General features: G+C 39.5%; 1 protein-coding gene across 1 annotated transcript; it reads left to right on the forward strand.

The window, feature by feature from the left end:
- Positions 1 to 12,083: 12,083 nt before the first annotated feature.
- LOC143848443 (uncharacterized) lies at positions 12,084 to 14,514 on the forward strand. The gene is made up of 3 exons (XM_077357388.1): positions 12,084 to 12,710; positions 12,840 to 13,355; positions 13,857 to 14,514. Exons 1-3 carry the CDS (start codon positions 12,197 to 12,199, stop codon positions 14,117 to 14,119), a joined length of 1,293 nt encoding a protein of 430 aa, XP_077213503.1. The 5' UTR covers positions 12,084 to 12,196; the 3' UTR covers positions 14,120 to 14,514.
- The last annotated feature ends 800 nt before the right edge of the window (positions 14,515 to 15,314 follow it).

Raw genomic sequence — 15,314 nt, forward strand, 5'->3', positions numbered from 1 at the left:
GTAAAACAAAAAACAATATCATTTCAACACTTAGCACATCATATGACAAGTTTCCCTCAAACTGCCCATGTCTCTTGTTTTTTATAAGAGCATAGACAGAAAACCATCTTAAATACATATCTGATTATATACAAATAATACATTCATACATGTATGTGCATATCATCTGGACATGGTTTTTCACTATTCAAATCCATTAGGAGTAGCTGAAGTTTTTTAGAAATGTTTTTTCATTATCCAAATCCATTGGCTGTAGCTGAATTCTTTTTTAGCCTAAGGCATATACTTCCTCTTCATTATGAGCTATTGAGCTTTAGTAGGAATGAGGTGGTTATGCTCACAAATAATGCATGTATACATTAATACATGTATATCCACATAATCTGGAAATGTTTTTTTCATTATTCAAATCCATTAGGAGTAGCTGAATTTTTTTAGCCTGGATAAGCATCTATGTCTTTATAATTATTATTTATAAGACTTTGTAGGAAACTAGGAATGAAGTGGTTATGCCCCAAACTCATATCAGATTTGTGATTCACATGACCATGCTGGAGAAAAAAATGTTGGTATTTCAGTAGCTATTTTTTGTTACAAGTGAAAATGCATCCATGCAAGCAAGACACAGAAATAGAACCATACTAACATATCATCCATCCATCCATAATAACATATGAAACCCATATATAACATAACATCCATCAATCCATAATATCAACCACAACAACCATAATAACATATGATCCATATACATGCCAAAAACAGTAAAAATAAAACAAAATTGCACAGCAACGGTCTAATGATCTGGGGGCAACAGACGGCGGACCAAGTTGGTGAGTGAAGAAACCTGCTCCGTGACTGAGGTGACCGCTGTGCCGTAGTCCTGGCGGAGGGAGGTCACTGCTGTGGCGTAGTCCTGGCGGAGGGTGGAGACCTCGATGCGTAGCCCAGTCAAAGCTTGCTGAGTCGCCAATTGCTCCTGATGATGGGATTCTAGAAGCTGATGAACCGCGGTAAACTGCCCGTCAAGGTACTGACGATGTCAGCATTGCCTCCGCGAGGCGTGATATTGCTCGTCAGAATCTTGTGTAGGACTTTGCACATAGGGCTGAGGGAATTGTACGATACGTTGGTTGACTCGTCAGTAGGTGGGCCTTCGCAACCAAGCTCCCCATAGGCGGCGACCAGATCATGTATACAGGCACTAATGTCATCCATATTACCAGGCCAAAAGTAGATTTCGTCGCCTGTGGTGGGAAGAGAGACAACTTCACAAAACTTTTCAAATGTCATATGGATGGTTTTATTGTTTACTCTGGATTGGAACACCTTCAAATCTCTGTCGAATCTGTAATTGGCATAGAATTGCTTCACGAGAGTCGGGTACGAGTCACAGTGAATTTCGAGAAAATTGACCCATCCAAAGGCCAGAAATAAGGGTTTTACATTAAAAACTTTGACATCTTTAAAAATGACTTTCCTACCTCGGAGTATGCCCTTCGTTTCTATACGACCGAGGGACCCGACCTCTACATCTTCATCCTCATTGCCCATTTCCTCTTCAAAGGCAGGAGGACTAGGGGAGGGCTCACGGATAGCCTTCCCACGCCGTTTGCGGGTGGAAGACCCTTCTTCTACATTCACATTCTTCTTTCTTTGCTTCGCGCGCCGCATGACTATAGGGGTTTTGGCTTAGGTGCTTAGTGGGGCTCACAAAGTAAAAAGGGACATGCTTCCGGTCCTTATCTGCAGAAAGCAGGAGAATAAACTTGGAGGGAAAGATACTTCAAGTAGAAGATAGTTGAAAAGTTGAAAATAAAGATACTTCGAAGAAAACCATGTTTCACATAGTTTGTACAAAACCCACTATTTAAAGACTTCGAACCACTTCAAACCAATGTTAGGATAGAGGAACTACGGAACCACATATTAGAAAGTTCACAAATACGATAATTGGAACCACATATTAGAAAGTTCAAACCACAATAACTGGATAGAGGAACTACGGAACCACAAAATAGACAGTTTCAACCAGTATTACTGGATACAGGGTCCATGGAATACTGGTTCCAACTTGGGCAGAATATGTGGTTTCTTGGATCCAACTTCCATGGAATAACGGTTCTAACTTTCAAACCCCTAATTGAAACCCTTCAAACACATTCAAAACATTGCAACAATTGAAAAGCATTGAAAACCATGGAAACCCCAAATGAAACCCTTCAAACCATTGAAAACCTAAATGCAACCATTAAAACCTTAAATGAAACCAGCCAAACCATTGAAACCATAAATGCGACCCTAAACCATTGAAACCCTTTGAAACCAAAAATTAAACTATTGAAATCCTTTGGAACCAAAAATGGTTCCAACTATATACAAAAAGGAAACCAAAGATGAACCCATTGAAAAATGCCGAAATAGAGGATCCTTGTTACGTGCAGAATCTGTAGCAGTTATTTAGTTATTTTCTTTTCTGTTAAGTGTATGTAGGGTCAGTCCCATGTATGTAATGGAGTTGGTTTTGAGTCATTGTGGTGTCAGTTATAGAGTCCTGTTACTAGTACGTGGAGTCAGTTGTGGAGTTGTGGTAGTTGTCATTTGGAGAATTGTATTGTACTTAAACTCTTTTGACATGAATGAAAGGCAGACAACTTTCTTCTCCTAAAAAGTATACTCTTTCCTGCAGGTTGGCTCCCTCGAAGTAGCCATTTTTCACGATAGGAAAATCCAACAGAAAGAACGTAATAGATTTGGTATCAGAGCTAAACGGTTCTGGTATGGTGGACGGAACCCGCTTAACGAAATTGGATGAGCCAGTCACACAATTGAAGGATACCACTATGAAAATACAGGGCGACTCTACAGCTTCAACTGATGAATGATTTCCTTCAAAGATTTTCTACACTAGACTCCAAGTACGAACAACTTACATGAGAGCCTTTTCAAGATAGAGCGGAGGATTCAAACCGCCAATCCGTGAATAGGCAAACCACGAGTTCACCAACTGATGGGAGTGGGGGGATCCAAACGCGGTCTACCAGGCTGGACTTTCCTCGGTTCGAAGGCGCGGATCCATCAGGGTGGGTTTATCATGCGGAACAATTCTTCTGTTATAATCAAACACCCCCCAATCAAAAGTTGCAACTAGCTTCTTTCCATTTAGAAGGAAAGGGGCTACAATGCTTCCGATGGATGGAAAAAATTGGAGCTCTTACAGATTGGGACTCTTTCTCCAAAGCTCTTGAGGTTCGATTTGGGCCGATAGAGTATGAAGATCCTACAACAGCGCTTGCTAAATTGCTTCAGACCACAAGCGTATCTGAGTACGAAACAGAATTTGAAGCGCTCGCGAACCGCACCAAAGGTTTGAACGAGTCATTTATGATAAGTTACTTCATTGGTGGCCTTAAGGATGAAATTCGCTTGGACGTCCAGATGTTTCGACCACTCTCCCTCTCAGCTGCCTTTGGATTGGCTCGATTACAAGAAGAAAAGATGATAGCCCGTCGCCTGCGAGCCCAAATTGAAGGAAGCAGAGGCTCTTTGTCAACCGGTGCATTGCTCCTTAAACCTTCTTCGCCACCAATTAAACGGCTTACCCAAGCTGAGCTGAAGGATCGACGTGATTGGGGACTTTGCTATAATTGTGATTAGAAAAACTCACCCGGACATCGATGTAAAACTCAAAAACTTTTTCTACTTGATGGTGCTGATCCGGAGGAACCTTTACTGGAAGAAGTGGAAGGAGATGCCAATTTCGAAGCCATTGATGCAGCAAATGTTGAAGGAGATCCCACCCCCGAAATTTTACTACATGCCATTGCGGGTGCACCAACGCCTCAAACTATGAGACTGAAGGGTGTTATTGGTCAACATCAAATGGTGGTTTTGATTGACTCCAGCAGTACACATAACTTTCTTGATCCGAGTATTGCTCGTAAGGTGGGACTACTAATTAGTTTGAGTGGCCAGTTCAGGGTGATGGTGGTGAATGGAGAAAAGCTTGCAAGTGAAGGCTGTTGTTTGGGAGTTACTATAATCATACAAGGTTTTCCCATAACCACTGATTTTTATTTATTACAATTACGAGGTTGTCATATGATTCTTGGAGCCCATTGGTTGAGGACCCTTGGTCCAATCTTGTGGGATTTTGCTAATCTCTCTATGCAATTTACAATTGATGGGAAGAGTCACCAATTTAAGGGTGAGGTGACAAAAGAGCTAACTGTCACCAGTGGGGATGGCATCAAGAAGGCTTCTAAAACTGAAACAAGAGCAGTACTTCTCCAATTATTTAGTGTGGAGGGGAGTCTGCCGCAAGTAAATCCCAACTCATATCTCAAGACATTGCTGGCTGAATTCCAAGATGTCTTTGGAGAACCAAAAGGACTACCACCTCAACGCCAAATGACCACAGATTTTCTTTGCATAATGGAACTCAGCCAATCAGTGTTAGGCCATATAGATATCTACCCTCATCGTCAGAAATTAGAAATTGAGAAGTTAGTAAGAGAGATGATACAGCATGGTATAGTTCGACTAAGCGAAAGCCCCTTTTCCTCACCTGTCTTGCTAGTGAGAAAAAGTGACGGAAGCTAGCGTATGTGCGTGGATTATCATTCTCTCAATCAGGCTACTGTCAAAGACAAGTTCCCAATCCCTGTAGTCGAAGAATTGTTGGATGAGTTGCATGGTGCCACAATCTTCTCCAAGCTTGACCTTCGTTCAGGCTACTATCAGATTCGAGTGCATCCGAACGACATTTCTAAGACAGCCTTCAGGACTCATGAAGGCCACTACGAGTTCCTTGTAATGCCCTTTGGGCTCACCAATGCACCATCAACTTTTCAAGGTTTGATGAACGAGGTATTCAAACCCTACCTACGCAAGTTTATTCTCGTTTTCTTTGACGACATACTTGTGTAAAGCTAATCATGGGATGCACACCTTTTACCTTGGAGTTATTAAGATCTCACAAGCTCTATGCAAAGGAGTCTAAATGTAGGTTCGGTTGTGAGAAAGTGGAGTACCTTGGTCATGTAATATCAAGAGAAGGAGTACCTGCTGACCCAAGCAAGATTTCTTGCATACTTAGTTGGCCTTTACCTACTTCAACTAAAGCATTACGCGGGTTTTTGGGGTTAAGCGGGTATTATCGGAAATTTATAAGGGATTATGGTAAAATCGCAGCACCTTTGACGGCTATGCTAAAGAAGGATTCTTTCAAATGGTCCGATGTAGCAAGGGAAGCTTTTGAAGACCTCAAAAAGGCAATGGCTGAACCCCCAGTGTTGGCTCTATCCAACTTTTCCAAACCTTTCACCATTGAGTGTGATGCCTCAAGAAAAGGGGTCGGTGGTGTCCTCATGCAAGAAGGGAGGTCATTGGCCTTCTTCAGTCAACCCAGTATTTTCTTTTCATGTCTCTTTGCTCAAGAAGAAGTTGGGAGAGAGCATTCCAACCCAGACCTCGCTGCCACCAGTTACTGATGAGGGATTAATCCAACCTCAACCTGAAATCATCTTAGATCGTCGAGTTCTGAAGCGTAGGAATCGAACCATGACTGAAGTGCTACTGAAATGGCAAGGAGCTGAAGTTGAAGATGCAACCTGGGAGCGCTACCATGATCTATTGAAGAGGTTTCCAGATTCAAACCTTGAGGACAAGGTTGCTTGAAGTGGAGGGGAGTGTTACGTGCACAATCTATAGCAGTTATTTAGTTATTTTCTTTTCAGTTATGTGTCTGTAGGGTCAGTCCCATGTATGTAATGGAGTTGGTTTTGACTCATTGTGGTGTCAGTTATGGAGTCCTGTTACTAGTACGTGGAGTCAGTTTTGGTAGTTGTCATTTGGAGAATTGAATTGTACTTAAACTCTTTTCTCATGAATGAAAGACATACAACTTTCTTCTCCGAAAAAATATACTCTTTCCTGGAGGTTGGCTCCCTCGAAGTAGCCATTTTTCACCATAGGAAAATCTAAGAGAAAGAACGTAACAATCCTTCGAACCACAAATATGAGGGTTCGAACCAGAAGTTACATAGTTAGAACCACAATTGAACCAAAATTGACAATTGAGATAATTATTTCCACAGAAGGAACAACAGGAACCACTTTTTCAGACTTCGAACCACTTCAAACACAGTATTAGACAGTTGGAATCAAAATCACTGCTTACAAGGATCCTTGGAACCATACTGACTGGTTTCAAGGGTTCTAAAGTTTCAAAAATCCCAAAAATAATGGTTCTGCCTCTTTCCCTTCTGTCAAAAGAGTGCAAAACAAAATCGATAACGGTCCTTCTGCCAACAAAATCAAATGACACAATTTGAAAACAAAAATAAAACCCTTGGCCACAAAAATGAAACCCTTAAAAACCTAAAAATCCTGAATGAAATCCTAACAAACCACAATTACACCTTTCATAACAAATGGAACCCTAAATGAAACCCTTGAAAACATAGAAACCCTAAATTAAATCCTTCGAAACCATAGTCAAATACATGAAAACTAAGAAAATTTTTGGTTTCTAAAATATATTTCTTTCATTCCATCCAAACCCTTAAAAAATAAAAATCAACAAAATCAAACACTTTCCAAACCATTTCAAACCATTGATAACCTACAAATCAACTGAAACCCTTTGAAACCCTAACACATGAACTAATTATAGCTTTATACAATTTCAATAATGGTTCCAACTATTTCATATCCAACCCCCCAACAAGAAAACCCAAAAAATGAACCCTAGATTAAATGGTTTAAAAATAACCTTGGGAGAGTTGAGGTAGTGGGATTAAATGGTTTAAAAATAACCTTGGGAGAGTTGAAGTAGTGGGATTAAATGGTTTAAAAATAACCTTGGGAGAGTTGAAGTAGTGGGATTAAATGGTTTAAAAATAACCTTGGGAGAGTTGAAGTAGTGGTTTTTGCAAGAGGAGCTACACTTTCCGGCGAGGAGCGAAGCTTTCCGACGCCGACTGAAGCTTTCCGGCAAGAATAGTCACCGTCGGCGAGGTAAAAGGGGGAGAACGAGTGACTACACTTTCCGGCGAGGACCGAAGCTTTCCGACGCCGACCGAAGCTTTCCGGCAAGAATAGTCACCGTCGGCGAGGTAAAAGGGGAAGAACGAGTGAAAAAACAGAGAAAACGAGTGAAAAAGGTAAAAAGGGGAGAAAGGGTAAAACAACTGGTTAAAGTGATGGGAGGGTATTTTAGTCATTTTCCATTCCCTACCGTACCTGCCAGCCCTTTTCTCATGAATTTGAACCCAACCCTTCATTCACAATATAACGTAAACTTTGCATTTTTTTTCATAATTTGCCCTATATTTTTTAGTAGGGATCAAGAGGTGGTGGTAGCTCCCAAAAGGAGTCCTGATTCTGGTTGGGTGCTAAATTAAAATGACTAGCTCTAGCTTGGGCAATCCGGGCCCGACCGATATTGGGGGCCTTGTTAGAGACGACAATGGTGATACCAAGTGGGCCTTCTCTAGGCCTATTGGTTTCTTGGACTCCAACAAAGCGGAAGTGAGGTATGCTCTCTAAGGCATCAAAGTTTTGGCTAGAGGAGACTCTCTTAACATAATTGGATACTGTGAAGGGTGACTTTGTTCGGTTTCAGCACACCCTAAGGCGGCCAATAGGGAAGCGGATAGGCTTGTTCTAGATCGATAACCAAGCGTTGGACACATTCGACTTCTTGCTTCCATGACTTTGGTTGTTCTTTTTTTATTTAATTCCTTTATGTTCTCCTTGCGCTCTCAACCTCCTCGGTTGTGAGAGTTTTTTCTCATTAAGAAAGCATTACCATGTCTAAAGGAAAAAAAAGAAGAAAGCAGAGCCTTAATGGTAAAAGACAATTTCGGAGTCTTATAAAGGGAGATGCATGTAAAATAAAAGCCAACGATTTTGTAGAAAATCATGAGGTAACCCACATGGTCTTGGTCCCATTATGAATGGGCATCTCATCCGTAAGAAAAAGGACCACAAAAATCAATGGTTTAGCTTTTCGTGGTGGAATGAGGTTCGATAGATCAAGGGCCTCCATTGCTTGTTTTTCAGCCTTTCGGTTTTTCACAAAATAAAGATAAAAATAAAAGGCTAATTTTCAGAAAAATAAAAATAAAAAAATGAAGTGTCACATGTATAGATTAGATTGAAGGGCCAAAGCAATTGATTTTTAACGTTTATATCTGAACACAGTAGGTGTTTCCAATTATCCTTCCCCTCTAAAAGTTTCTGATTTTGCCTTCCAACCCCATTTCTGAGGTGGGAGTTTGTCTTTTATTGGTAGTCTGGGTTCCCAATACCAGCAGTAAAGTCAGGGAGTAATCTACTTTGATGGTGCACCACCATAGTTTTCATGTAATTCCAAGGGGACAAACCCAACAGAATCTTATGGAACAACCCTTCTCTTTATATTGTGGGCCATGTCTCAGATTTTGACACTTTTTTATTTTATCTTTTCCTACCTTTTATTACATTGCATATGTGGCTTTCATATAATTTGATTGCCTCAAGATCCTCCTCTCTCTTTCTTACTAGGTCACCCCAAAGGCATGTTTCTTCATCCATTTTTAATTTGACCCCTAGTACACACAAGTTTGGGATGTCTTTTTCAACCAGGAACCTCTCACACCATTTCCATTAACCCCATTTCCCAGTCTCTTTCTCACCAATATTCTTGTTTGGTCTGGTAAAACAAAAAACAATATCATTTCAACAGTTATCACATCAGATGACAAGTTTCCCTCAAACTGCCCATGTCTCTTGTTTTTTATAAGAGTATAGACAGAAAACCATCTTAAATACATATCTGCTTATGTACAAATAATACATTCATACATGTATGTGCATATCATCTGGACATGGTTTTTAACTATTCAAATCCATTAGGAGTAGCTGAAATTTTTTAGAAATGTTTTTTCATTATCCAAATCCATTGGCTGTAGCTGAATTCTTTTTTAGCCTAAGGCATATACTTCCTCTTCATTATGAGCTATTGAGCTTTAGTAGGAATGAGGTGGTTATGCTCACAAATAATGCATGTATACATTAATACATGTATATCCACATAATCTGGAAATGTTTTTTTCATTATTCAAATCCATTAGGAGTAGCTGAATTTTTTTAGCCTGGATAAGCATCTATTTCCTTTTCATATATGAGCATCTATGTCTTTATAATTATTATTTATAAGACTTTGTAGGAAACTAGGAATGAAGTGGTTATGCCCCAAACTCATATCAGATTTGTGATTCACATGACCATGCTGGAGAAAAAAATGTTGGTATTTCAGTAGCTATTTTTTGTTACAAGTGAAAATGCATCCATGAAAAAATCAGGTCTTTTCAGATTCACTTTCCACACGTGTGAAACTGTTATGTGGGGAGGGTGTTTGCATTTAATGGAGACTGAACATCATGACAAAGAGGAGAAGGTTTGAACCAATCAACCCATGAGGGCCTTGCAGCAACCAGTTGCAACTGCTAGCCCCACGTGCCAGTGATGGGGAGTAGGGGGTGAGAGAGAGAGAGAGAGAGAGAGAGAGAGAGCAAAACAAACTTCCTTGATTTGGCCTGAGGTGGAGATTTTATGATGAAAGCAAGATATTCTCCTTTTCAATTGCCTGTCAACACACAATCTCCACCCATTCCTTTCTTTGGGTGGTCTGAAAAGTTGGAGACTGAACCATCTCTTGTCTTTGTCTGGAAAAACGCTGGGGTCGTTGGAGGCCTCTCTTTCACCTCCCACTCTATTCCCTACAATAGCATAACTAATCCACATCATCTTTTTTTGTGTTCCATTGAAAAAAAAAAAAAAAAACCCTAACCCTCTCAAAACTAAAAACCCACATCTAGTATCCTTTTGATGGCTCAAGGCTTCAAAGATATGTCAAAAAGGAGAATAATAGTGACCAATTAATAACCTTACCAAGCAATTGATCTTTTCTTACTGACCATGTCGATTAGGCTCATGTCTTAGTTGGAAGGTGCTTTCTCTTTCTAGCATGAAATTTTGGGTACAAGCCAGCTTACCTACCCATAAAAAAAGATGAAAAAATAACCAATGACATCGACTATTTGACACACATTCTTCAATACTATGTTATGATGAGCAATGCAAGAATTAGTTGAAGAATTCTATCAATCAAAATATAAATTTATTGAGCTTAACAAAGATACACCCATTTTCCTTCACCAATAAAAAACAGAGAAGTTAAGTATTAAATACTTTTCTTAATTTTATATATCAAGGTATTTAGTTTTTTTTAGCTAGGCATGTCTATAGTCTATACTAGAAAAAACTGAGTTAGTCTTCTGCATTTACCAGATTTACATGAAGATTTTATGGAAGTCCTTCACAACTTTTTTCAATCCACGGAACATATCTACATTACTGTGTGTGTGTGTGTTTTTACCTAGATCTTATGGGTTTGTTAAGGAGTAAGTTGTAAAAATATTTCTCCAAGGGCATGTTTGGCAATCATGAAAAATTATTTCATGGAATATTCATGGGCCCACTGTAAAATAGGAGCAAGGAGAGATGGGGAGAGGCTTTAGAGGGCATGGGTGGAGAAGGCATGCGTGGAGAGAGCATGACAAATCCCTAAGAAACAGTGAATAAATACACTACTTTAAATTGGGTTTTTTTTCCTTGTTTTTTAGGGGCTTTTCATGCTCAGCTCAACCCACCCTCTCAACCCTCTCTCTGTCTGTCCATCTCTCACAACTGGCCCCTCTAATATTCCATGGAATAATTTTTCATAGTTGCCAAACATGCCCTTGGAGTATCATTATTTTTTTTTTGAATGCCAAAGAATTAATATTATAGAGGGAAGGATGGGTCCATGCATATCCTTTGTGATTTGGAAAGAGATGAGTCCATGCCATATTTTCCATGTACACCCAAAGATTGCCATGATCATGTGGAGACATGCATCCGTGCAACCATGATCTGCAACAAGAGAGTTGTCAATGAAATTCTTCAAAGAGTAGGTTTTGATCAGAAACCTCATGCTACATTTTGGGTGGGCCTTATTATTGTCTAAGTATAGCTCTTGGACTTTGAAGGTAAGTTAGTCCGGTCCCTTGTGGTTTCCCTGCCATAATTTTTCTTATTTGTTGAGCCGTTTAGTTAGGTTGTTTTCTATAACTAGTCTTTTTCAAAGTTTTTGACTGAAACAACCCAGTTTCTTCTCTGTCATGATAGTACACTCCTGTTGCTGTCATTATTAATTGAAACGTCTGCCACTAGGTTTTCCAGGGTGAAAAATTATTAAAACTTTATTTTTTACATGGTTGGAGTTTCAGGAAATGAACATGTGGAAACATACAATTTCTTCCCTTTAATAGGCTTATTGGGTCTGGCTTGCATTTGGAGTTAGCTTTCTTATTTTTCTCAATGACTTAAGCTTTTTGACTCCTTGTTGGGTTAGGCTTAGAGGCAGGAACAAAGGCTTTTGTTGGGTTCGAGAGCTTGTGGTTGAGAAGCCTAAAGAGGCAAAAAAACCATCTATTTTAGTGGAGTAAGTAGGGGTTTTGGGAAGTTGGTGTTAGTGAAAAGCCTCAAAAAAAGAAAGGAACAAAAGTTGATGTGGGTGAGGTTAACTGCTATGAATTGAATGCCCATTTGGATTGTTTTCTTTAGTGTCTTAATGTCATTCTCGTTATGGCTTTGGTGTAGGGTCTCCTTCAGGTGTGTTAAATGAAACCCAGGTTAACTCTGGAGTTGAAAAAAAGGACAGATGAAGATGAGGAGATGGGTTATTAATTTACTCTTAATTTACACAAAGTGTTGTGTCAATACTTCATTTTCCTGCCCTGAAAAGAAAGCTATGTAGGCCTGTGCATCCTCAAGGTAGCAGACAGCACAGAAGAGGTTTTTGTCATGGGAGGGAGAGACAGACAAATGAAGAGAAGAGAGAGAGTGAGAGAGCTAAAAGTCTTCACTTTCACCTCTCACACGTGTGCTGAGTTGACATCCACACGTGTGAGTGATGGGTGTTTGTTAAAGGAGAAGAAAAGCCGTGTGGGTTTCTGTTAAAACACTTTTGCTGTTTCAAGTCGTTTATTTTTTAAGCCTCTTGTCTGTGTTTGTATATTTCTGCAACTTCTCAGACCCCATCACCTTCCCCTCAATCTTTGTCAATCTCCTCTTAAAATTTTCCTTCATTTCTCTGCCACTGAAGATGACTTTCCAACAGTTCAACACTCCCACCTTAAGTCACCAGGACAATGACAGCATGACCAGCAAATATATTTATCACCCATATAATTCCCATGCCCTTAAAACTAACTCTCCAATGGGGATTTTTTCAGATATTGCTTCACTATCCATCAGTCCAAGGTATGGTTCTTCATCAGCCTCTTCAGTAGAGAGCTATTATTGTAAGAGCTCTGAGAAGGATGATAGAGTTTCTTTGGCATTTCCTTTAATGGGACATGACAATGAGGTGGCTGATGACAAAGTGTCTGATTCTAGTGATGGGTTTGGAGAAAATAATTCCATGAATGAGAACAACCCAAATGAAGAAAACCCAAATGATAATTCTGTAGGAGGGAAGGAACCAGATGGTGGACAGTCAAAGCTTTGTGCTAGAGGCCATTGGAGGCCTGTAGAGGATACCAAACTCAAGGAACTTGTTGCTCTCTATGGCCCTCAGAATTGGAATCTTATAGCAGAAAAGCTTGAGGGAAGATCAGGTAAAAGAAAAACTCTAGAAATCTTTTTCTTGTTTTTCTACATATTCTTGTTGAGTTTGAAAAAAAACTTTTTTTTTCATGTTTCTCCATTTATTTATTTACTTTGTTTTTGGGTTGGTGGGTTTGAAGGTAAGAGCTGCAGGTTGAGATGGTTTAACCAATTAGACCCAAGGATCAATAGAAGAGCTTTTAGTGAAGAAGAAGAAGAGAGGCTAATGGCTGCCCATAGATTATATGGTAATAAATGGGCTATGATTGCTAGGCTTTTCCCTGGTAGAACTGATAATGCAGTAAAAAACCATTGGCATGTTATCATGGCAAGGAAATACAGAGAGCAGTCCAGTGCTTGTAGGAGGAGGAAACTATGCCAAGTTGTTCAAAAAAGGTTGGAAGAGGCTGCAAACTATGGCTACAAAGATACAACAAAAAGAACAGAACCCATCTGCCTTGACCTCTCTAATTTTAGAAACCCATCTCCCTTTCCATTCTCTGGTTCCATTGATGGCTCAAATGGTTTTTCCCATAAAGAAAATGGTGTAGAAAATTCAATTTCAAGCTATAGGGAACTCTTGCTTGGTTCAGCAAGCAACAAACTCTCTTACAGTGGGTCTTGTGCAGAGGAGACACCTTTTGATCTCTTTTCTGGTGAGTCCTTTGATCCTAATCTCTTTTGTAGTTTTGAACTTGGGTTTCTGTGCTTACTTCTCATTGGTTTCCTTCTTTGGGGTCTACCAATTTCTTTTACTCTTCATGGTCTGTGTGTTGCTGTTCTTGCTTTTGATCATCGTAAAGATTTATGCATTTATGCCTTGTCCTTAATATGCACAATTGTACTAAAATCATTTGAAATAGCATTTCTATTTTATCTCTTCAAGTACTTGCAAAATGTGCTTTGTTCACTTCCTTCCTTTATAGACCCCTGATTACTTCAAACCCAGAAGCCAGTTCATACAACAAGTTTATCATTTCAACCCCCCCCAAGAGGAAACCCAGAGATGGATATTTTAAGAAACCATACTTGTGTTAGTTGTGTATATGAAAAAAGAAAGAAAACCCACAAAGCCAGTTGTTTTAAGTTTAAAATGTAGCTTAAACAGGTCTACCTTTTCTTCTCATATCTGCATATTTGCTGAGAATTGTTCGCAGGTTCTAAAAATGTTGAGCAGAGAAGCTTTTTCAACAACAGTAAGAATTGGGATAGGCCAATAGATGATAACATCCCAGGTTATTACCACCCGCCTTTGATAATGACAATGGGACAGTTAAACATTCCATGTTATTTCTCAGACTCCATGGCATCAACATCTCAAGTTTCAGTCTCCGAATCATCAACAGTTGCAGAGAACAGAGTAAACAACAGTTTTAATGCACCACCATTCATAGATTTTCTTGGAGTTGGAGGCACATGAAGGAAAGGAAAAAGAAAGCAAGCCAATTTCTAAAAATGGGAGAGATGATTCAAAACTTGAAAACCCAGATGCCATTAAAGGTAAAAGTATTTTATATTTTGCTTAGTGGGTTGCAGAGACATAGAAATAATCCTCTGAAGCACCCCTCCCACATGTAGCTCACCACCTCATGAAATCTCTCCAGACACTGACCAAATTACCAAAATTAGTCTTTCCTCTTTCTTCTTTTTTTTATTTTACTACATATTGTCACAAACAAGAAAAAGGAGAAGGTTAATTTCTAATCTGATATTTCATTCAAGAAGTTGGACATAAGCATCTTAGATTTTGATGTCTCTTCAGAATCTACCTCTTGCTCTACTCAAAATTTCTAGTATGGGAAATGATATTGCCTCTCTCTCTCTCTCTCTCTCTCTCTCACACACACACACACACACACACAGACACACATGCGCGTGCGCGCACATCTGGGCCCCATGACTTGTTGGAATTATCTGAAAGAGAACGAGTAGGCAGACACACAGTCACTCTCACGATCAATGGTAATAGGCATATTGGGGTCCTACAAGAGGACATGCATGTGAAACTATTGATCTTGTAGGAAATCATGAGACGACCCACATGGTCTTGGTCTCATTTGGACATCCCATGGGTACGATGATTGAAGGATTACAAAAACCAATCTGGTTGAATTGTTCTTGGTAGAACCCCAGTTTGTTTTGGATTTTTAGAACCAATTTGAGAGTTCAAAACTAATTATTGGACCCAAAATTACGTTAATAAAAAACAAGCATGGGCTGAGATTTATGTTTCTACTTTGCAGCCTTGTAGAGTAGAAGTGAATTAGAAGGGAAGTAGTCAACATATGTAATAGTAGTGAATTACTCTCTTCGTAGAGTAGTGGTATATAAGAAATTATATGGTGGCCGACCGTGTAGAAACAAGAGTGGAGAGAGAGAACCCCACCCTTGATTTTTATCCAATAAGAAGTCAAAAAACACCACAAGAAAGTTCATTTTTACCGGCATATTTTTATCGGCATTCAGTTAAAACGCCCTTAAATATGATAAATTACCGGCGTTCATTTTAACGAGGGCTGGTGCAAATATTTGCTAAGGCGTCGAAAAGTAGACCCGTCAAAACATTTTATAGCGCCTCAAACCTGTGAAGTCGTATTCTCCCCTTCCAGCTTTTG

This window comes from Tasmannia lanceolata, unplaced genomic scaffold (genome assembly GCF_043159265.1).
Source record: "Tasmannia lanceolata isolate RefF3 unplaced genomic scaffold, GAP_Taslan_0.1 ptg000016l, whole genome shotgun sequence".
Taxonomy (NCBI): Eukaryota; Viridiplantae; Streptophyta; class Magnoliopsida; order Canellales; family Winteraceae; genus Tasmannia; species Tasmannia lanceolata.